Source organism: Fusarium coffeatum (genome assembly GCF_003316985.1).
Source record: "Fusarium coffeatum strain FIESC_28 chromosome Unknown BRIP53273_contig_5, whole genome shotgun sequence".
Lineage (NCBI taxonomy): Eukaryota > Fungi > Ascomycota > Sordariomycetes > Hypocreales > Nectriaceae > Fusarium > Fusarium coffeatum.
In genome coordinates this window covers 82,348-104,639 of record NW_022157804.1, presented here as the reverse complement: position 1 = coordinate 104,639, position 22,292 = coordinate 82,348, and the positions used below count along the sequence as shown (strand labels likewise).

Sequence of the window (22,292 nt, the reverse complement as noted above, 5' to 3'; positions counted from 1 at the left end):
GGGCATGGTAACCGAAATGCCTTTGTACCCACGTGTCGAGGAACAATTGACGTTGCTCTCGAAGCGTCGGAGAGAAATTCCTCCCGCACGAGCCCATCTTGCAGATCCGAGTTTAATAACTCACAACCTGATTGCATGACAAAGTGTCCAACTCTTTGACAACATCTTGATCAAAAAAAGGTCATCTGACTCGAGATGCTCTCGTACAGCTTCCTATGGCAAGATACCTGGAGTCAAGTAGTAACTCGATCGGCAACACTACGGAGTCATTAGCGCATCTACCATGCAGGGTCAAATCTTGGTGATCCTGCTCCACGTGTGTTCGTCTGTGCCACCCTAGACTTGTCATTTGCCAATCTCGGTAATCTTTTCCTGCTTGCTCCTTCAACGTTGACTCTGAAGTGGAGGTCTAGGGTGGGTTGGAGTTTGATCGTCATATTTATTCGATGTATAGACCTTGGCAACATGAATCGTCTATAAGATCAACAATGAATGGCTGGGCATTCATGCGAAACCATGTTTCTTATAGTGATGTGATTTATCCCCATAATTGATCAGCGAGCCGAGGTGGCATCGTGATGCAAGCAGCTCCTTGTTAGGACCGTTATGCGGCGCGTACCATGGATTCCCATTCTGCTGTCCAAGCTCAGCCGGCCACTCTCTCGAACTAATAAATCGCGCTAAATTAACGAGAAGACAAGGACTTTCATTAATAACGATGTTCCTCCAGAAACAAGTGATATTGTCACAGTATGCTGCTTTTCCCCGATGGGTGCACATGGCTCAGCTAATGATTCCTCCTCCTGATAGCAACGCGAAAGTCAAGGTGGAACGAGAACCACTGCGTCCTAGTCGTCCAAGGCTTGTCCCCATTCTCAAGCTCAGCATCAAAATATCGAAAGAATTGAGCGATGTACTTGTACATCTCAACGGTTGCCAAATGCTTCCCAATGCAGCTACGACTACCCATGCCAAACTAGTAGACCACGTCAATAACACAGCATATAAGACCGAAGGGATACTCACCGTCATTAACAAAGACTTCTCCCTCTTGATTCGTTCCTCATCCACTGCATTTTGAGCAATCCATCGCTTAGGTCGGAACTCTTCCGCATCCGGACCAAAGATTTCCCGCGAACAATTCACAGCTCTGGCACTCGCACCACAAGTCGAACCAGGCGGAAGAAAGTATTCTCCAACCTGCGATCCTTCCGCTGGCACAATGCGGGGAAGTTGGTACTGAATAGAGGGATGAAGACGGATGCTTTCCGTGATCACAGCGGACAGAAGCGGTAATTTCTCCGCTTCCTTGAAGGAAATCTCCCGTCCTTCCTCATCTAGATTTAGTTCCCGGTAAGCCTGATCAATCTCGTCCATTAACCTTGTTTTTGTATTACGGTTTGTGAGGATATAGCCTAGACAGGCTAAAATGCTGATGGCTGTTGTATCAGAACCTGCGGCTAGGATGTTTACCCCTTCGATCATAACGTCTCGCTTGCCGACTGGTTGACCCTGAGGATCTTTGGCTTCGATGAAGTGTTGGAGGAGATCTCGTCGTTGACCGGGGAGAAGACCATTCGTCATTCTCTCCTCTACACGACCGTCGAGCCAATTGATGAAAACATCGAAGGCGTTGAGGCGATCGCCGCCGAAGTTCTTGGTGAACCACTTCGATACTGGGTTGTTGATCCAGAACATTTGTAACGGAAGAATACCCATGTTTCCCATGAAGTAGAATCCATCATGGATAGACTGGATGATACCGCCGATATCCTTGCCTTGTTCTAGGAATCCGACCATGCCGCCTATGGCTAGTTGGCCGACGACATCTGAGGTAAAGTAGTTGACCATCTTGTCAATCGCAAAGTAGTCGCCTCCATCCGCAAGCTCACCAAGCTTTCTGAGGTTGACATCCATCACGTCTTGGATCAACGACTCCATGGTGAGGATGGACGTCATCGAATACGCACTCGACACTCGCGACCGGAGATATCGATGGGCTTTATTATCCCTTGTCGCGAAGAAGCTGACTGTCATATTCGGTACGATGAATGCATCGTAGAACCTGGCCTGCAAGCGAATCAGTCCACCACTCCTGTTCATAGAGATGACTCTCACCTTTGTCACAGTCTTCCCATGACCATAGATGCCTTTGATAGCATCTGGATCCGTAAAGCTCACTTCACCAGGTGAGATCCGAACGACCTGTCCGTACTTTCTGTGAAGTTCCAAGACATCATCGTGCCATGTCCCCCGAAAGTACCGAATAAGTCTCCAGAGACTGCTTGCCCTGGCGAAAAGAGGACCGGGGACGTTGCGCAGGGGGTGGAAAAAGATATTATATACAATGCGAAGGAGGACTAGGCTGATTAATGTGATGGCAAGACCCTCCTTGGAGCGCAGCAGGAATGACATGGCTGTATGAAGATCTGCATTGCTGGTGTTCGGCTGAACATAAGAGCTCGGTCTAAGGGCGGTTTTGTTGTCGAACTCCATCTTGTTCGCATGGCCTTCGTAAATCAGATGTCGGCAAACATTGATGTCTTATATGCAGATTCCCTTTGACGACTGGGTGCTCACACTATGAGTCGGAGACAACATCTCGGGTCATGTCTCGGGCGGGAAACCATGGGCAACTGTGGTTGGATACTTCCAGGCGCCCTGAATTATGTTTGCTTTGTTGCCAATGGTGTTGATCCAATGTAGAGGCGTGATAAGCAAGGCCCGTTCCGTAATCGACAGCTGCAAGTAAGACCAATCCCACCATCTTGCTCGTAAACCGCCACCAACTCGTATCTTCAACAGCCTTGTTTATTCACTTTAACACTGAACTATTGATGAGAAAAATCTCGAAAAGGGCTAGAAAACAAACCAACCATTCGATCAAAAGCGAGAGACGTTCAGCTTCCTATCCACTCATGACCTAAGCTGTCTTAGAAATGGGCCTGCCCACTTCAAATAGCAAGGCTACATTGCTGTACCGGGAGGTGTCTGCATGAAATATGATATCATATCTGTTGGTCAGCCTAAACGCAAAGTGACTGCTACTCTTTCTGGTAATATCATGCAATTCAACCTCTTGGCGCGACGTGAGGAAGCTGTCACCCTGCATTCTCTCCGTTGGGCATTGATGAGTGATTTCTTCTCACTGAAAAGCAATATGTGATCTCTTCTCTCACTTGGCTGAGACAACGGCACTTTGATAACCAGTCAAAAACTTGCATCGTACAGCCACCAACCATCTCAATGCAACGTCCAACATTAGACCCACAAACATACTGTCTTACACTTGCCGGGCTTCCGTTTTGCGCTCTAATGCAGGCGGAATCTCGTCCAGGGACATAACCATGAATTGAACTTGTGTCTTCATGCACGCTATTTGGGCGTTTGCACTGCTCCAGTAACCAAGATGTGCGCTCTCCATGTGCGCATCCCGTTGAAGTATCACGTCAAGTATTCAGCCGCCACCATAGCAATGTGATTGTATTCCTACTAGGAGTATCTCGTTATGTATGTATAGCGACCCCGTCTAGTCTACAAGAATACAACCATCTCCAGGACTCCATTAAATGCCCAGTTGAATCGACATTTCTCATTTGTTATTCCCATGTAGGTCAAGACAATACCACCCACCCATAGTAAAGACTGATACTCGTTCCAAGCCTCTAACAATCTGTTCCAAGACACTTGGCGAGCCATCTGTTTTTCGTCCGGACATGCTTTATATACCGCTAATGCAGTATGGTGGCGAACGGATCGCTAATAACCGCCCCAAAGATTCGTTCCCCCGTTTTCGGCGGTAGGTGTCTCCTCTGATGCCAGAGAAGGCGACACCATAGATGGCGACGAAGGAGCATCGACAGCTGAGACAAAGGAATCCACCGTATAGTCAGCGGTGCAGACCCTGGCAGGGAATCGGCAGTATCCCTTGCCCGTACCATTCGTTCGGTGTCGACAGTCCGCCTTCTGGCAGACATGACCGTTCACACAATTCGCCCTTCTACAAGCGCCCCGACGCGAGCAAATGTTCGATCGAGCAAGGTGCTCCAAAGCAGGCTTGAGATCTTCATCAATGGGCGTATGTTCATACTCGCAGTTTTCGTTCTCGCAGGAATTATACAGCTGCGCACTATTGCAGAACTTTCGCTCTTGAGAAAGTAGTTTGAGACGCTTAACAGCCTCGGGGTCAAGAGGAGGTAGCAAAGCGTCGAGTCGGTCTTCGAGGGCGTTGAGGGGCACAGTGCCTTCAGGAATATCTTCCTTCTTGGGAAGAGAGTCAATGTTGGATTTTCCGCCGTTGGATAAACTGGCGCCTCGTCGCCAATCACCACTAAAACGGTCGGATTTTATCCCGTTGCTAGGAGATGGCGTACTAGTCTGACTGGACGATTTGCTGTCGTGGGCGAATTTGCAGCCATTACCATATCGGCAATTACCTTGCATGTAGAAACTGCAAACTGCTCGCCCATCGTTATTTTCTTTCGTAGGTGTGTACGCTTTGCCGTTGCTAACAGCCGGACCCAGCGGCGCCTTCGCGGGTGCGGCTGTATAAGGTTGTTGGAGAGGCGTGTGGCGGAACACGCCCGGTAATTCCTCAACGTTCATACCGAGTTTGTTAAATTCCTTATGGAACAGCAAACTCGGCGTTCGAACAAGCGTGAATCGCTCACTATTACCCCTAAAGGGAGTAAGATCCGAGACGTAACCCACATCATGGCAGGCGGCAAAGTAAATGTGTTTGCACTGTGCGTTATCCGCATAAAGCCGAAGAATAGCTTTGAGTTTGAAGTCGGCGTTTTCCTTTAATTCGCCGGCGTCGATAAAATCAGCCAGACCGTATGATCTGTTGAATCCAGCTGTGAAGGATGACAAAGATCGCTTTTCCGCGCCCACGAGACCGTTCTTAAACAGCGCTTTGGATAGTCCGGTGAGGTTTGCGTACACGCGAATCATGACCTCGCAGCTTTCGAGACCCTTGCGACGCAGACTATCTTTGATAGTATCATTTAGTTGTTTGGCAGCTCTGCTACCGCCTTGTTCGCCAGCCTGGATGAAGCGCTCGTCAAAGATATATCCATCGCCATCAACGACGACAAGCGCGAACGGATTGCGCTCCTGACCGCGAGCGAGCTGTTTGTATCGCTCTCTACCCTCTCGTTCTTCTTCATAGTCGCTCTTGAGACGCTTATAGTCCTCGATAAGGACTTGGTACTGGTCGAGGAGTTCCGTGAGGGCGTTGTTTCTGCGGAACTCGGCTAGCTTGTCAGCTGCTGCGTCGATGGTGGCATCAGGGAGCATTGTCGCAGGATGGCGACGGGCCCCGCATCGCCGAGAGATTGAGATATGGTGATGCTCCGAAGAGTGATTTGAGAGGGAGTTGAGTGAGCTGGATGATGGTATGTCGCTTATGCTGAGTGAAAGTGCCCGCACTGAGCGACCTGGCAGATTTAAGCGGACGAAGCAGGGTCATGTGATCTGCCACGTGTGTCACTGTAACTGTTTCTTTAGGCGTCAACAACTGCAACCCAATCCGACAAATCGTGAAGATAAAGAATGTTACAAAAATCGACAGACTGTCACTTCAATGTTCGGTTTCCGTCTGTTTGGCATGAATGGCTGCCAATAGCACCCTTTGTCACAGAAATGTTGGTGCAGGCACCCGCTATACCCTAGCTTGGTGGTGCGTCAAAGATGACCAGGATGTGAATTTAGCGACAAGTCTCTTTGAGGCCCTGCTTTTTTGTTGATCTATCGCAAATAGCATTCACTCATGATACCATGCTCTAGCCAGCTCCTTATTCTATAGTCTTTGTCCTTCAATCCAAGCTTCACTGAAAGGATAATCCGTATACCCATCTTTGCTCTTAACCTTGTAAAATGTATCTCTGTCATATTTCGCCAAATCAATATCCTTAGACAACCTGAATGGCAGGTCAGGGTTCGAAATAAAGTGTCTCCCGAAAGCAAACGCCACTGTATCATCCCTGAAACGCGTCTCGAGCGCGTGATTTGCTGTTTCGGCCGTGTATCCTCCTGCGACAATCACGGGTGCCGCCCTTGCCCAGGCATCAAAAGCAAAGTCAAGACTTTCCTTGTCTTCGTCTACTGGCCTGTCAACGTTGCCGGCGATTCTGGGCTCGATGAGGTGAAAGTATGCAAGACCAAGTGACTTCAGCTTGGAAATAAGGTGGGTGAACTGTGGTTTGGGGTCTTCCATTCTCATGGCCTGGAAAGTACTGAATGGTGACAAACGGATAGCTGTTCGGTCTGCACCTATCTCTTTCGTCACCGCTTTAGCAATCTCCAAACAGAAACGTGAGCGATTCACGATAGTTCCGCCCCATTCGTCGGTTCGTCTGTTACATGTGTCTTGTGTGAACTGATCGATCAGATATCCATTCGCAGCATGTATCTCAACACCATCAAATCCAGCATCAATAGCGTTCCTTGCAGCACTAGCGAAAGACGCAATGCATTCCCAGATTTCATCTGTAGTCATAGGTCGAGGTGTCGGATTGCCATCGCCGATGGGAATATCGCTGCTGCTAACCATCTCCAGCTCAGCTCTGTCCAAAGCGTGTTGACGAGCTGCTCTGCCAACATGCCAAAGCTGCATAAAGATAAATGAACCCTTCGCGTGAACTTCATCCGTTATTCTTTTCCAAGCATCAACCTGCTCTTTAGAATAAATGCCCGGTGCATTTTCGTCCCGACCTCTCGATTTCTCCGAGGCGAATGTGGCTTCCGTGATGAGCAGAGTCCCAGGTACCGAAGCCCTTTGCGCGTAATACTCCAGCATCATATCAAGCGGTACGTGATTTTCGTCAGCTCTTAGCCTCGTCATGGGCGCCATTACGACGCGATGTTTGAGGGCGCATCGCCCTATTTTGATTGGCGTTGCAACGGTCGCAACGGTCATGGTCGAAATGGAATTGTCGGAAAGTTAAAGAGATTAATTGCCGAGATGTTGAAGTGGATTGTGATATTGACTGAGACCCCCGCATTTTCGGCAGGCACGTCATTGGGATCCATCTCCAGCTGTCAAAATCGGTCGGATGTTGCTGATGGAGTCGGTGGATCTCGACCTTGTCTTGTGTTTCGGAAGTTAGTAAATAACGGCGTCGTCAGGGTATTGGAAGAATTAGTCACTCACTGAAAGGATAAGAGATAAAAGTAACTGAGACATCCCATGAAAGTCTCAATTGGCAGTTAGATTACATTGGCAGTGTCTGCATTCTGAGAACAATGTTGCAGTCATCCATGCCAGGCCACTCTTATTACTCAGAGTATCTTAATCCGCGACTGAGTCAAAGGCAACCGATCTATCGTCTGACAACATTTTTCGTTTGATATAGTACATTTTGATGTCTTCTGTAGGTCACGTCCGTCGTTTTTCGCTATCGGGTGCGATGACGTATCCAATCTTGAGCGATATTGGAACGATTGAGGCACGGATTTCCCAAGACTTTGGCTTGGGGTTCACAGAGCAATCTAACATGCACCGCCGCCGCCAATTTACCCCATCAAACAATTATGTTCCGGCCAGTTCATCCTCCATGGCATTACTCGGCTATAACTTCTCCCCATAACGTCGATCTGTCCTCATCCGAGGAAGTGTCAAGATTCCCCGAGCCCTACACTAACCGAAACAATGGCAGGTGACAGCTTAAAACAGATCATATCTCCTCGGCCAATGACTGTAATCATCACTCTTGTCTCTTTCCTCCACGATTGACAATTACGAATTATTCAGCGCCGATCGCGGCAAACCAGCACGCCCTAGCCGCAGCACACACACGCAAAGACGATGACCAAGTCTGGACCCTTGCTTGAGAGTTTGGCGTCTGGGGTAAGGTTTAGCCCAAAGTCAATTATTGGACGGTGACAACGGCCAAGAGCTGAATGGACTCAATTCACCGCCGACCGTTGATAACATGTGCTGTTGGCTTGTCAAATACGTAAATGCTTTCCTGTTTATTCCCTGCCTGTCCGGTTATCTTTCCCACCAGCCCCGCTTCCCCCAGACTCTTATCTCGTGCCCAGCTACTCTAAAATACCAGTCAAAGCTTGGCTTTGGTAGATAATTCGCTGGTTGATGGCCTGTGATCAGGATACCCCTCATTGAAATGATAGGTGGCTTACTGCTAACTCTTGGCTTTCGTAGTAGTGTCGCATCCATATTCTCCCAACATTCAGTTCTCCATCATTTATCATCAATATTAAAAGACTATCATCTTGCAATTAAAGGCGTGATATGGATTGATAAGCTGCAGATCATTGACAGAAGAAAAAGGGTATTCGGAAATGTCATGTCCAGGGCGTACGGTAGAAATGAGTTCTGGTGGTGTCGGCTTTTAACTAACCAATTAGACAAAACCCAAATGCACGACCAGGGCGCTGCGTCGGCCAAGACAGCCAATCAATGCATCCTTGAGCCTTGGCTGAGATAAAGGGTCATGTGCTGAGTGTGTCTCTTGTGGCGGAAGTTAAGTTGAAATTGTCAGCTTTCAAGTATCAGGTTGCATGCTCTTTTCTTTCTCTTCACAATCCAATCATTGAGACACATGTACTTGGTATCGTAGCTTTTGTGCATATACCCATTTGTTCTTGATACTACCGAATTTGTTGATCAAAATGTCTGCTGCTCAAGTCTTGTTCAACACTGCTCCCAGTATCTCTGTAGCCGCTGAACCCAAACGCAGAGGCAGCTGGGTTCCTACACGGCGCAAATCAGAATGTCCCCTCGACGTCTCAATCGATAGACATTTCGAAGCCAAGATCTACACATCAGGCTCAACAATCACAGGCTCAGTATCCCTCTCACCACAAGCAAACCTCACAGTCGATGCCTTTGAGATTGTCTTTTCCGGGTCATCATCCACCATCGTGCAGATGCTGCATCAAGGCTCCATGCCCAAGTCCGCTCACAAGTTCCTCCTGCTAAGAATGCCAATTCCTGAAAGTGCTCTGCCGGAAGATGGTGTGCTGCAGGCTGGGTTTACTTATCAAGTACCTTTTTCTTTCGTCATTCCGTATCAGCTTCCTAGTGCGGCTTGTAGGCATCGCAATGCTATGATTCGGGAACGGCATTTGCAGTTGCCGCCTACTGTGGGGCCGGCGTGGGAGCATGATGATATGGCTGTTCATACTGTCAATATCACCTATGGTGTTGAGGCGCGAGGGTGGTTCGTGACTGGAAAGGGAAAGTCGTTGACTTTGGAGAGGACGCATCCTGTCAAGGTTATGCCTTTCCTTCCGGAGCAACCTCCTCTGCATATCGTACCTGGCAACCCACGTTATGTACTCTCTCAAGAGAAGACCATCCGAAAAGATATCCTCTCATCCAAATTGGGTTTCATCAGAGCCTCAACTCTGCAACCCGACCCTGTCAAAATCACAAGTGACAAGCTTCAACCATCTGACATCTCATTGAACATCGATCTCGAGTTTTGGCCAAACGGCAACAAAGAGCCACCAGAGATTTATGCAAAGTCAGCTTCCATCAAAGCATCCACATATTACTCCACAGGCCATCTGAGCTTTCTTCCCGACCAACACAGCTTCCCCAGCGTGATGCCAAACCCCATTCTAAGTTTCGTCCTCGATGAGAACGCAACAGTCACATGCCCCAAACCCAACTGGCGCCTCAACTCATCATCAACACCTTCACCACCAGTATCTCGTCGAGGTTCAGAATATTCAGAAGTAGGCGATGCACCACCGCGAAATGCACCCCGACGAGGTTCCAAGAGCAGTGATATCATCCGGACTGAAGCGCCAAGACATACAGCCTCACTGCCCATTTCCATTACGCTGCCAAGTCCGGACTCTAGGATCTTGCTACCGACATTTTTCTCTTGTCTTATTAGTCGAACGTACACGCTTGAGATCATTCTTGCTTCGAGAGCGCATGGTTCGAGTTTTACATTGCGGCTTCCGATCCAGATTGCTGTTGAGGGTGAGGGTGAGACTGGAGTCAACCACGTACCGACTTATGTGAGTAGCATCATTTCAACAGATTGTGATATGGTGGAGGCTAATACGTCTTGTAGGAGCAGGTTCAAGCAAACCAAGATCTCTTCGATACCCTTCCCACTTACAACATGATCCATTGATGCATCACGTTCTATGTCTTGTTCTCTATTCGGGCTTTTTGGAAGTCTCGTTCTCAAGTGTACAGTTTAAATCAGCACATTCAACAACCACGGATGCCAACTTCAGCTTAAATTCCGTCTCTATCTCAACCTGACTTTGGCATCCGTGTTTGTTCGTGTGTTGATTTAAACCGTAACGACTTGAAAACGAGACTTCCAACAAGCCCGGATACATCTGGCGTTGGAGCTTTGGATAATCATTTTGTCACCAGATTGTCATGTTTTGGAGGCGTGCTTTTGGTGTGGGGGACATTGAACACATTATATCCTTGTCAATTAAAAGCATATAGGAAATTTAAAACTCGTTTATATAACTACCGTGCTCATGATACATCCTACGCCATCTTCTCTGACTGGCGGATAGAAACCCGTACTTGGAAGTCTAAAGGCTTGACAAACCAGTAGTTGTTGGTATGCCAATCGCCTCCTTGAAGTGATCCATCAAGCTCGAAATCGAAGTCTCGGATGATGCGCGGGATAAGTTTGGACATCTCGAGCATGGAGACGTGGCGACCGATGCAGGTTCGCGAGCCAAGTCCGAACTTCAAAATGTCAGTAATCGACATGGTAATCTGTGCGTATTAGCAACTTACTGGCATAAAATAACGGTTCATAGCAGAAAGCCTTTCGCTGTCCGATGTGAGCCACCTGTCGGGGTTGAAGACAGCAGCATCTTGGCCGAACACATCGGTGTTTCTGTGTGCTACCCAGCAGTTGATACCAACGATAGTCTGTCTGTCATTAGTTATGTCACACCGTTTTTCTATGGCCAACTTACGCCTTCGGGAAAGAATCTCCCACAAATCTCGGCGCCGCCGTCAGGCACAATTCTCTCAAGCGGCAAGCCCGTAGCAGGATGCATTCGTAACGCTTCCTTGATCACGGCCTGGAGGTAAACCATCTGCTGACTCTCTTTGAACGTTGGTGACTTTGACAGCTCTGCCGCGTCTATTTCAGTTCTAAGCTTGTCCAAACAGACGGGATTCTTGAGCAGGTAGTAAAGAACAGCCGATAGACTGATGGCAGTGGTATCGGAACCAGCAACCATGTTCGAAGTACATCCCATGAGGACATGATATTGTGTGAACACTTGGGGGTCAGCTGCATTCTTTGCGAGGAATTTGGTAAGGAAATCTTCCATAGCAACCTCGCTCTCCGCGGCGACAGGCTTTGGGGATGTCTGAGCTTCTCGGATCCGCTCATTGGTAAAGTTGAGCACATAAGCTCTCCCAGTACCGGCACTCCCCGCTAGATAGTTCCTGATTGGGAAGAGATATTGATGAAGACTGGGAAAGATGCCGCAAAGTGTTGCGTAGCCGAGATGGTCTTCCAAAGCCCGAATGACTCCACGAATATCATCGCCACGATCCAAAAAGCCGAGTCTCTTCGCATAAGTGATCAACCCGATGACATCAAAGGCATAGCATTGAAACCAATGTCTCATATCCACAGGCAAACTGGAACCCGACGTGGACATCTCCGAGAGTCGCTGAGTAAAGAGATTGGCACATTCATCAACGAAGGGCTCATAGTGCACAAGAGAAGACATGGCGTATGTCGCTTGGTACAATTTCCGATTTTGAGAATGCCGCTTAATTGACTGATCACTGAAAATGGCCCATTTTCCGGGACTCGCCCAAGTAGAATACCATGATGACTTGGGGAAGTGGTTGCCGAGACCGTAGATCACTTTTGCAGCTTCAAGGTCGTTGATGCTGTAGCGGTTGGGTCCATACCGAACGATAGGCCCTGGACCAGAAGCTTAGAACGGAGAAGTATATATTTCGGAAGGAAGCATACCATATTTCTTGTGTAAATCAAGGTTTACATCTTCAAAAGATCCTTTCCGGACGTTCCAGAAATACCATAGATCCGTGAAGCGAGCTAAGAACGGGCCGGGGATATGACGAAGCGGGGAGAACAACGCGCGTAGAAGCAGGTGTGCGATGAAAGCGATGGCAACGACAGGAAGGAAAATGAGTGACATATTGAGAGTCATCTTGAAGTTTCATGAGAATTGAGAAATGAGAAAGAGAAGCAAAAGGGCAGGAAGAGGGTGCTACCGAGGTGTTGATGATCTTGCCGCCTCTTGTTATGGTGGATAAGCGGGGCTCGGGAATAGCGCAACGTCACGGTCAGCAGAATTGTCCGCGTTGATATAAGAGAGGAGATAATTCAATCATCTTAGACTAGCAACTAGGCTACTATATTCTGACACACCAAGAGAACATCTCTTGTCGTAGCCAATCCGCGAAGCTCAAATCCGAGAAGATAAAGACCGATTAGTCAGACAACTCCGTGTCCGTGTTCAAATCAGCCTGCGTGATCCTTACACACTTCATCGCCGGAATCAACAAATAAGACAACCTTTGCCTGAAGTTGGACCCATGCCTACGGATGGTAGGATGTCCCTGCTCTTCTAGCTTACGACAGCACCGGGAGTGCTTCCTCCAGATCACACAAAACTTGAAGCTGCGCTGGTACTCCGTCTCAAGATCCTCCATGCGGAATTGCAACTCGGCGGCTCGCCGCGTTAACTCCCAGTCCCTTGAATCCAAAGCACGAGCTTGGCCGATTCTGCGTCGACGTGCGAGCTCTTCGGGTGGTGGGCGGGGTCTACGTGCGAGCTCCTCCGGTGATGGGCGCCCGGGACGTACGGGACGGAGAGACAGATTCGCTATACGATCTTCGACGGATGTCTCGGTGGCCGGTCTCGCTGTTTTGGCTGCTTCGACCTCGTCTCGATATTGCTGGCGTTTTTTCTCGTGCTCAATCACTTCTTTGAGAAATTCTAGGCTGGCTTCGTATTTCTCGAGAGGTGATTGGAATACGATGGGGGGTGGAAGCGTGTAGTGACGTTCTATATAGGCTGCGGCGAATTTCTCTGCGAATTCATATCCCTCTAGGTCGTTGTCGCGGCTAGGGTGAAACATGATGATAGGTTGTAGATAGAGTGATGTAGAGGTTTATTTGGGACAACAAGTGTTTGGAGTAACAAGTCTCGGGCAATGGAGAAGTCCAGGAGTCTTCGTTAGGAACTTGGGAGATTATTTATACTTATCATTCAAGGAAAGTTTTGCAAAACTCATGACAATAAAGTTCATAAGCGAAGGCATCCAGATTTTTGCAAAGGCACTGCATTATGTGAATTTTATTTAAACATTAATGAAAACGAGGTAGACTGGGCACCTAAATCTTTGCACCTCTGATACAGAGTTACTTCGCAGCTAGCGTTTCCATATGTTTGTCTCGTGTATAATACTTTGAAGAACGTCCTTAAAAGTCCAATGCTAATCAAACTGCGTCTGTCTGGCATATTTTCAGCCTCGCCTGAGATCCAGGTCACTAAACGACTTCTTCAGCATTTCTCTGAGCACATTGTCAAGTTTTAGTTCACTCACATATCCACTTAATGAGCCTCTGGAATGAACTCTAATCCTGACGCAATACAAGGCAGAATTCACTGAGGCTTCGAGCAAGCGCCATGCCACGTGTTTATGACCAAATCATCAATTTATGCTTTTATCTCGCTCCTTCCATGGGTATACAATGCTCTGATACCTCCCCATCTATGTTTTTACTCCTAACGTACATGAAGCTCATCCAGTTTTAAACATCTATTTCAACCAACCCTTAGGTCCTCCCCATGTTCCCTTGACCATGTAGTTCTTGTACACCCAAGGGAAGAAGTCCTTCTTAAGGTGGTAGAACGAGCGTCGGGGAACAGCCTGGTCAATACCCAAAATCTCGCCGAAGGTCTCCTTGGGAACACCACCGTACTTGAACTCGGCCAGCATCACCTTGCCGTACTCGGTCAGGAGAGGGCAGGAGGTGTAGCCGTCGTACGCGGGCTCGGGCTCTTGGCCATCCATGGCGCGGAGAAGGTTGCTGACCAGAACGGGGGCCTCGGACGTCACGGCGGCAGCGGTCTTGGAGGTGGGAAGACTGGAGGCGTCACCGGCAGACCAGACGTTGGCGAACTTGTTGTGGCGGAGAGTGTTGTCGTTGACATCGACGTAACCAGCCTCGTTGGCAAGAGCACTGCTCTTGACGAAATCGTGAGGTCCCATCTTGGGAACGACGTGTAGGAAGTCAAACTGCTTGGTAACCTTCTCCTGACCCTCAGGACGAGCAAAGATAGCCTTGTCGCCGTTGATCTCGACGAGGTCGTGCTGGAAAAGACCCTCGACACCGCGCTCTTGACGCATCTTCTCGAGCTCGGCGCTGTACTTGGGAACACCGAACATGACGGGCAGACCGGTGGCGAAGCTGATCTTGATGGGAGAGGCGGAAGGGTTGGTGGGGTTGTAAAGACCAGTCTGCTTCCAGTGGTCGAGGGCCAGCCACATGGACTTTTGAGGAGCACCGGCGCACTTGATCACACCGGCGGGCTGGGTGAAGATGGCGTTACCCTTCTGGAGGCGCTGAATGTTGGGGAAAACCTTGTCGCAGTGGTCGTAGCCGTAAATGGAGGAGACAGGGCTGCTCTTCTCGGCAAGAGCCTCAGTAAGACCCTTGACACTGCCGTAGTTGATCTTGATACCAGGTGCAACAACAAGGTGCTCATAGTTGACCTTGTCACCAGTTCCGAGAGTGATAGCGTTATCCTCAGGAGTAAGCCCGTTGACGCTGACGTTATAGAACTTGATCTTGGGGTCGATGAGCTCAGGCATGTTCATCTTCAACTCCTCCTTGGTCTTGAGACCGGCACCAACGAGTGTCCATCCGGGCTGGTAGTGGTGGTGCTGAGCAGGGTCAACAACAGCGATGTCATCGTGGGTGAAACGGCCTGTTCGGAGAAGTTGATGGCTGATAGCGAGACCAGCAGAGCCTCCTCCAATGACAACGACCTTGTGGCTCCTCGTTCCGGCGGCGACGGCGGCAGCGGTAGCAAGGCCCCGACGGGTTTGGCTAAAGACCGCAGAGCGAGCAGCCATTGACACGCGACTTGAAAGCATCTTGAAAATAAACTTAAACTTTTTACAGAAACACAAAGTCAAATGCAATAAAAAAGCTCAAAGAATAAGATGAGGCCAGAAAAAGTACAATGAAAGTGACGTACTGTACGTACCCACTAGTGCATGCCGCTTTACTGTATCAGGGTCGAATCTGAGCGGATCATTCTTTGTCCGGGACGGAAACTTACCGAGTGTAGATAAGTCTCAATTGCGTGATTCAGGGATGATTGTTGTTACCGCCGATGGCCCGAATTTGAAGCCCGATGGCCCAGAGTCGTATCACAAACGGCGACTGCCGGTATCAAAGGTCAAATGAGATACATATGACGTTTAACATGAGGTCTATAATACTCAATCGCCGTTTGATGGTACAGTTCCCTAATCGATGCAGTAATTCTGCTCTCAGGATCTTATATTTCAGTGAAAAGGTCTCGAGAGCCCAAGATGAACGAGAATGACACGATCGAAAACACCCCTAGTCAAGTAAAAACGCAACGATCACAACGATCATTTAGTAGCTTTCAAGATAGAATAGTACTATCGACTGCGTTAAAAAAATTATCTATAAGAAAAATCATTAGGGAATGCTTTATGGTAAGGCAAAAGTCATATCCAGTCTTTGTTACCCTACAGATAGACTCCATAATAAGCGGCGATCTTGTGCAGATCTATCGCGAGTAAACCCGATAATATTGCACTGTCGAAAGTATCTGAAACAAATGAAAACGTTCTCCATATGAGTGGTTTATCGATATTCATGTTATATCTTCGGCGAATAAAAAGTCCCCGATGTCCCGGCCTCGTACGACTGCCAAGATATGTCACCCTTACTCCGTGCTCGTCAGACAAATTGGGAACCATCAATCCAAACAATCAGAAGCCGACATCATCTTCCGCAATCTGAAAGTTAGCTCCAACACCCGCCATTATCCCAGTACTCAATGCCACTGCTTCACTATCAACAACAGAAGCGCAGCTGCCAGCAGCAAAAACACCACGCACACTCGTCTCGTGATAATCGCCTTCAACCAGTATCCGACCTCCCGACGTCATCTCAAGATCAAGTTGATCCACAAAAGGCCCTATGATGAACGATCGAGGCTTGTGCGCTATGAAACCGTACGAAGTCTTTGATCCGTCTTCGAACTCGACGGTTACGGATGACTCGGCGTCTGATTTTGTGAAAGATTGGATAGGCCAGCTGTCGATCTTGAAACCCCGCTTGACGGCAGAAATGATTTGAGGATGTTGTTCGAGATGAAACATGCCGTTGGTAAGAAGTGTGATGTCTGGCGTGTGTTGACGGGCCAGATGAGCAGAGAGAATGGCCGAATTCATGGACTCCGAGTCGCTCGAGGTGATCAAAGCGGCAGCGCACTTCAAGCTGGTATCCTCAAACTCAGGACACTGCGAGAAGTCCAGACTGCATTTTGTTAACTCCCCCTGTCACAGAGGTTTAAGTATATACTCACATGCCGGTGCCCCTCCGCTCCTGATAACCCGGTATTTTGGGCAGAATCTCATGGCATCCCGTGGCTATTATCACTTTTCGACCTTTCCAACATCGGCCTGCTGTGTCCTCCACCTCGAATACCATACCTCTCTCACGAACAGACTTCGCGGCGGTGCTGATGAAGGAGACCGTTCTGTACTTGGTGTTCAACTCGGTGACCATATGGGTATGTAACGACGTCAGGTTCTCTATGTCACGGCCCTGTGGTCCGGAGCGTTCGAAAGAACCAAAGATAGCCGCACTCCGTCGCGCACGACCCAAAGCCAGAGCCGCTGACAGACCAGCGGGCCCTGCTCCTATGATCAGGACATCGAGGGCGTTGCGAAGGAAGTGAGGCTCAAGAGCCCTTGAACTGGATACTGCATGAGGCATCGTTACAGAAGAGACTGCGGAGGACTGGGGATTTACCACAACGGGAGGTAAAAGCCGGGGGCCAAGCGGGTATATAAGAGAAGGGAGATAAGCATAGACAACGCGGAGAGATACGACTGCGCCGCTTGCAAAAGTCGCATCTGGAAAGTAATTGGCTATTTGTGAATCCTCTAAATCCTTAGGCTATATCTTTCCGAAACTAATGGTCGGACTCGTCAGGTAAGATGATGTAAGATTCCCAGCTCTCAATGGAAGGATTCCAGATATCGCCTCAAAATAAATGCTAGCGCTTATTAAATTACGAGATCCACTGGCTTTTGTACTGGTAGGGTGAGATCTAAATTCTCATGAATCCTGGGAACTCAGCCCGAGTGACCCAAGAAATGTCTTCGCTCCTTGCAATATCTTCATACATAACGGCTCCTTATCTGCCAAACGCCTATATGGACAATCTGGCTTAGGAGGTAAGGCATGCCATTTTGCCTGACGCCGTTCCAAGAGGTGAATGAGACCCCATAGTGAGTCTTCCTTGTCGTCACTCCCGTAAATCTCCTGTTTGACAGATCGTCTGGCTAGCGACGCCCATTCCACAGGGCTCATTTCCAAAGCAAAGTCCGACGAGACATCAGCTCTGGAAGTTCCAAATTGGATATGCATCGGCTGCCCTGTCTCGGACATAAGTTCACTTTCCTTGGTGATGGACTCTAGTACTACCCCATATTGCTTCGCTATAGACATGAGAAGTGTGCCGAGGAGTTGGATGTTTTGCATAGAAGACAGGTATTGTGTTGGACATATCTGGCAGTGAGCAAGTTGGCTGACTGTGCTGAGCTTCTCGCGTAGGAACATGAGACCGGATGGGAAGACAAGATCTGTGTTTTTGCAGAGATCGTCCATTGTGAGATAGAAAGTTGCTAGACAAGAACAGGATGGAGATGCTGAAGTACCAATGTCTGTGTTATTGGCCGAATCTGAGGCGCTTGTATGGGACACAGATGGCAAAACGAGGTCTGTGGACTGTTCTGATGGTGAGGGATGTTGTTGTAAGCCAGGATCTATGCTCGCAGCAAGCGACAATCCAATAAGAGGATCAATATTGAAATCCAGGCCGGCTCCTATTGTAGATGGCGAAAAGGATGCGATATCGAAGCCAGAGAGTGGAGTAGTCACTTCTTGTTGATCCCTCGGACTGTTCTGCGTCGGAGTCAAAGGAGGCGTCAACCTCCTCTTCGAAGGCCGACCCATACGCTGCTTGACCGAGTAAATACACTCAAGGCCATGAAAAGCACATCTCGCACAAGTGGGCTTTTCGCCGTTGCACTTGCACTTCCTTGACCCTGAGAAATCGTGATCAGCTTTGGGTTAGATGGAGGAGGGGTGGGTAACGTACGGCATGCGTCACAAGCGGAGCGTTGTGCGGCGCGAGTAGGAGAAGCACTAGTTTGAGAATTGATCATATCGGCAACGCTAGATGAGCGGAAAGTTCTGAAGTCAATTATAGTACAAGATTTGGATGGTGTTGGAAGAGGTAAAGGAGTTCGAGGGAGTAAAGAGGATGTGTCGGAGACTTTGTGGAGAGTTGTCAAGCGTGCAGAATACAGCAAACGACAAGAGGGAAAAGTCGCCGACGGGATCCACTATTGTTGCTTTGCCCAATTACAAAACAGAGCTGCTCTTGTACGCCAAAGTGAGCAAGTTTCGGAAAGTGAGGAGATGCATGATAACAAAACGATCATATTGCTATGTACACTTCTAACAAGAATCCTATCCCTTGATAGTCTCATTAACCCACTTCCAAGTCTGCAACAACCTCTCTCGATCCAAAGGTTGAACATCCTTAATCGTATTCGAAACCTCACTCGTCTTCTTTACATCAAACGGGCTCTCATCACCACTCTTCTTCAACTCAACATCTTCCTCCATCATAAGCCCATAAGACTCCTTCCATAGCCCTAGAAGAGCTTGCGCAGGATGATTGACGCTCCTCTCACCAAGTGCCTTCTCCAAACGCTTGATCCACTCTCGGGGCGAAACCCTTTCGAACTCGGGAGTTCCGATGCTGGAGGATAGCCAGTCTAGCATTTCTGTCCATGTTGGTGTCGTATGAGGATTGAGAACGTGATAGACTGGTGTGGAGGAAGCATCGTCTTTTGAACGCGAGACTTCGATGACGGCTTGTGCTGCTTGTTCCACGGGAAGCCAGTTCAATGGCTCACCCGGAATATTTGGCAAACATCCTGTTATCTTTGCAGTAGACAGGAGCAATGGGTACGCTTCTGTAGCATTCCAAACACCTGATTCATTACTGCACAATTGTCCCACGCGAACAACCGAAGCAAGAGGGTCTCCACCAGATGTCTTGTTCAGAGCATCGCAGACCTGTTCAGCTACCCACTTCGACCGCGAGTATCCCAACGGAGAAGCTTCGCTCGGATCCTGCGATAGTTCCTCGGGGATAGGCTTGGCCTTCGAATCGCTCACTGCCGCGATCGAACTGACAAAGACAAAACGCGCACCTGATTCAGCGGAAAGGGCGGCCAGATTTCGTGTGCTGACGATTTGGTCTTCAAAAGAAGGAAGCCGAAGACTAAAGTTCACCGCCCAAGCAGAGTGAATAACCGTTCCGACATTTTCCAAAATGGCTTGCCGGTCTATATCAGAGAGACCCAGATTGGATTCAGTGAGGTTGCATGGTAGGCATAGGACTAGGTTATCGCTTTGTCGTTGATTGAGAGCTTGTAAGCCACGGTTGCTTAAAGCTTCAGAAACTCGCTTTTGCGCCATAGCTGCGTCGTCTGCTCGCAAAAGACAATAGATCTTGTCGACGTTGGAGTCTTGACGGAGGAGATCGAGGATATGTGTGCCGAGAAAGCCAGTGGCTCCTGTTAAAAGGACGCTCTTCCCTTCACTGCGGGAAGCCTTCTTGACATCTCTAAAATCGCTGTACTTCTGGACGAGACTTTTCATCGCTTGAACGTCTGCATCTTGAGAGTTGCTACCGCGGTGGTGGTGTCCCTTCCTCACACAGTGGAGGTATTCGACAAGTGCTTTGACGGTGCCCTGGTCGTAAATAACGTTCAAAGGCAAAGACTCGTTTCGAGGCGATAAACAAGCTCGCTCCAGCAGCTTTCGGATTTGGATGCAGGCGATGGAATCAACGCCCTGGCGATACAAATCCTGATTGGGATCTACGTCTCGTCCCAGAACTTGGTGGAAGCAATACCGGACCGTTTGCGAAAGTTCGTCGTCAGAAACCTCTTTAGATGAAGACCCTCTGTTGTAAGCGCCCTCAATCTCCTTCTCATACCGCTCTTCTGCTTGTCTTCGCAGAATAGTGCCCTTACTACTCTTCTCGAGCGCCTTTTCGCCTTCCTTCACGGGAACAACAACGAGCATGGCCTTTGTGATCCGGGCGTGGCTTTGACTCTCGTTGTTCATCTTATCAATGTGTGGCCAAACTGCTTCGATGACTTCCTGCTCGCTGACGTCGTTTGAAGAGGGGAACAACAGAGCTCCGGAATAGTCTCTTCCACCACCAAAGATCAGAACATCCTGGAGTAATTTCGACAAAGCAAGTATACTACCCTCGACAGGTGAAGGATCAAACTTCTTCCCGTTCGCAAGAGTGATCTGCGCGTCAGCCCTGCTATGATACCGCCACGCATTCTTGATCGTCGAGTGAGGCTCGAAAAGATCGGACGTAGCGTATGATCCATCTTCGCGATTGGTCTTAATAAGGAACGGCCAATCTGACTTGACAACAAGCTCTGAAAGACCATTGTCGCGCGGTTCAAACTCGAGTAATTTCGGATCATCGATGGGTCTAAGGAACTGCCATTCCTTATCACTTGCGTAGTCTCGATGTGAAGACATCAAGAATCCACATTCTGCGCTTCCCATTCGCGATAAGAGATTGACATCTGCTTCAACAAGCCTGTCACCTATCGCAGGAGGAAGAGCTGCGCCTCCAACACCTACAAGATCCATCGACTGCAGAATCTCAAGACCTCCATACTCATCAGACAGCATCTGAAGTACATACGGCACCGAAGAGAAATACTTGACAGGGCTTGGGCTCTTAGCCCTCGCATACTCAAGCGCTTTCATAATGTTGGTGCCAGTAATAGGTGCATGTCCCTCAGGAAAGAACCAGATCGCCGCGCCACTCGTCCAAGCCCTTAGACAGTCGGGAAAGCCCCCATGGTACAATGGCGTGGTGGAAAACGTAGCTGGTTTGTCCTTGCCTGGGAAGCTGTAAAGTGCGCCCATGACGCCGAATTGAGTTTGGGGAATGGGCTTGGGAAGGCCTGAGGATGTCCCTGATGTGTGGCAGATGTATGCTGTGTCGGATATGTTATCTGCTTGTTGAAACTTGGGTGTCGCGTATTCCTCTGGATGGTATCTTGGGATCATGGCAACGCTGATTTCATTGCTTAGGCCGCGAGCGCGATGCTCGTATAGCTCGTCAACTAGAACCTGTGTGATATGCAGGGTTTGGCATAGATGCGTGATTGCTGGAGGTGCGAGCTGAGGTCTATAGGAATTAGCCATGTTTATAGACGTGGACGAGCGACTTACGCGAGAAGCAACACTGTATATCCCAGTCGCATCAAACCAAGCCATGTCAACACGAAATCTGTACTGCTCGCGGATAGAAGACCAATCGTCATCCGCGAAGGATCCTTTGGCGGAGGAAGATGGTGTGATAATATTTGCGCGGCATGTCTTGATGATTCCGAGAGACTTCGAAATGTGAAGAAGTACGGTATTACTGCCAATGTTAGCGACACGACCATGTGATGGTGAAGGGTAACAACCTTGACTCGACTTCAAATGCTTGAACGTCGCAAATCCAAGCGCTGGCGAATCAGGAATATTCTCAGCCTGATCGTCAATCAATTCCAGGACCGTCTTCCATTTCTTGGCCGATCCATCTTGGCGTTTTAGCTGGGCTGCCTCTCCGAGTGTACAAGCAAAATAATTCGGTTCAACAGGCGCCATTGTAAACCGTTCATTAATCGGAATTGGATGTGACTCTATCGTGAATTTACTCTGCCACTGTTGTTACCCCTCTTGCAGTGGCTTGACCTTTCTAGCAACTCATGTCATCATCGACTCCTGCCTGTGAGACAAAACAGCACAAAAAAAGAGGAGCACAAAACACAACGTCATCGATTCACTCATAACACATTATGACTGGATCTTTACGCGCTGCACATGCAACAAAAACAAAAAGAAAAGTCAATTGAATTACCCCTCTTTTGGTTACGAAAATTGAACTGAATCGCTCAACAC

General features: G+C 48.7%; 8 protein-coding genes across 8 annotated transcripts; 1 reads left to right on the top strand and 7 right to left on the bottom strand.

Annotated features, from left to right (window-relative positions):
* Positions 1–787: 787 nt before the first annotated feature.
* Positions 788–2,496, bottom strand: FIESC28_00217 (uncharacterized protein; the record flags this gene model as incomplete). The annotated part of the gene is made up of 2 exons (XM_031154368.1): positions 788–976; positions 1,027–2,496. The coding sequence occupies 2 exons, from the start codon at positions 2,494–2,496 to the stop codon at positions 788–790; spliced, it is 1,659 nt and encodes a 552-aa protein (XP_031021540.1).
* Positions 2,497–3,759: 1,263 nt separating this feature from the next.
* On the bottom strand, positions 3,760–5,298 carry FIESC28_00216 (uncharacterized protein; the record flags this gene model as incomplete). Its single annotated transcript, XM_031154367.1, has 1 exon — positions 3,760–5,298. The coding sequence occupies one exon, from the start codon at positions 5,296–5,298 to the stop codon at positions 3,760–3,762; it is 1,539 nt and encodes a 512-aa protein (XP_031021539.1).
* Positions 5,299–5,800: 502 nt separating this feature from the next.
* On the bottom strand, positions 5,801–6,853 carry FIESC28_00215 (uncharacterized protein; the record flags this gene model as incomplete). The annotated part of the gene is made up of 1 exon (XM_031154366.1): positions 5,801–6,853. The coding sequence occupies one exon, from the start codon at positions 6,851–6,853 to the stop codon at positions 5,801–5,803; it is 1,053 nt and encodes a 350-aa protein (XP_031021538.1).
* A 1,781-nt stretch (positions 6,854–8,634) lies between these two features.
* FIESC28_00214 (uncharacterized protein) lies at positions 8,635–10,115 on the top strand (the record flags this gene model as incomplete). The annotated part of the gene is made up of 2 exons (XM_031154365.1): positions 8,635–9,996; positions 10,053–10,115. 2 exons carry the CDS (start codon positions 8,635–8,637, stop codon positions 10,113–10,115), a joined length of 1,425 nt encoding a protein of 474 aa, XP_031021537.1.
* A 374-nt stretch (positions 10,116–10,489) lies between these two features.
* On the bottom strand, positions 10,490–12,153 carry FIESC28_00213 (uncharacterized protein; the record flags this gene model as incomplete). Its single annotated transcript, XM_031154364.1, has 4 exons — positions 10,490–10,696; positions 10,748–10,885; positions 10,933–11,903; positions 11,955–12,153. 4 exons carry the CDS (start codon positions 12,151–12,153, stop codon positions 10,490–10,492), a joined length of 1,515 nt encoding a protein of 504 aa, XP_031021536.1.
* A 283-nt stretch (positions 12,154–12,436) lies between these two features.
* On the bottom strand, positions 12,437–13,087 carry FIESC28_00212 (uncharacterized protein; the record flags this gene model as incomplete). The annotated part of the gene is made up of 1 exon (XM_031154363.1): positions 12,437–13,087. One exon carries the CDS (start codon positions 13,085–13,087, stop codon positions 12,437–12,439), a length of 651 nt encoding a protein of 216 aa, XP_031021535.1.
* A 684-nt stretch (positions 13,088–13,771) lies between these two features.
* On the bottom strand, positions 13,772–15,112 carry FIESC28_00211 (uncharacterized protein; the record flags this gene model as incomplete). The annotated part of the gene is made up of 1 exon (XM_031154362.1): positions 13,772–15,112. The coding sequence occupies one exon, from the start codon at positions 15,110–15,112 to the stop codon at positions 13,772–13,774; it is 1,341 nt and encodes a 446-aa protein (XP_031021534.1).
* An 873-nt stretch (positions 15,113–15,985) lies between these two features.
* FIESC28_00210 (uncharacterized protein) lies at positions 15,986–21,998 on the bottom strand (the record flags this gene model as incomplete). Its single annotated transcript, XM_031154361.1, has 6 exons — positions 15,986–16,535; positions 16,585–17,137; positions 17,486–18,334; positions 18,388–18,482; positions 18,790–21,524; positions 21,576–21,998. The coding sequence occupies 6 exons, from the start codon at positions 21,996–21,998 to the stop codon at positions 15,986–15,988; spliced, it is 5,205 nt and encodes a 1,734-aa protein (XP_031021533.1).
* Between the last annotated feature and the right edge of the window lie 294 nt (positions 21,999–22,292).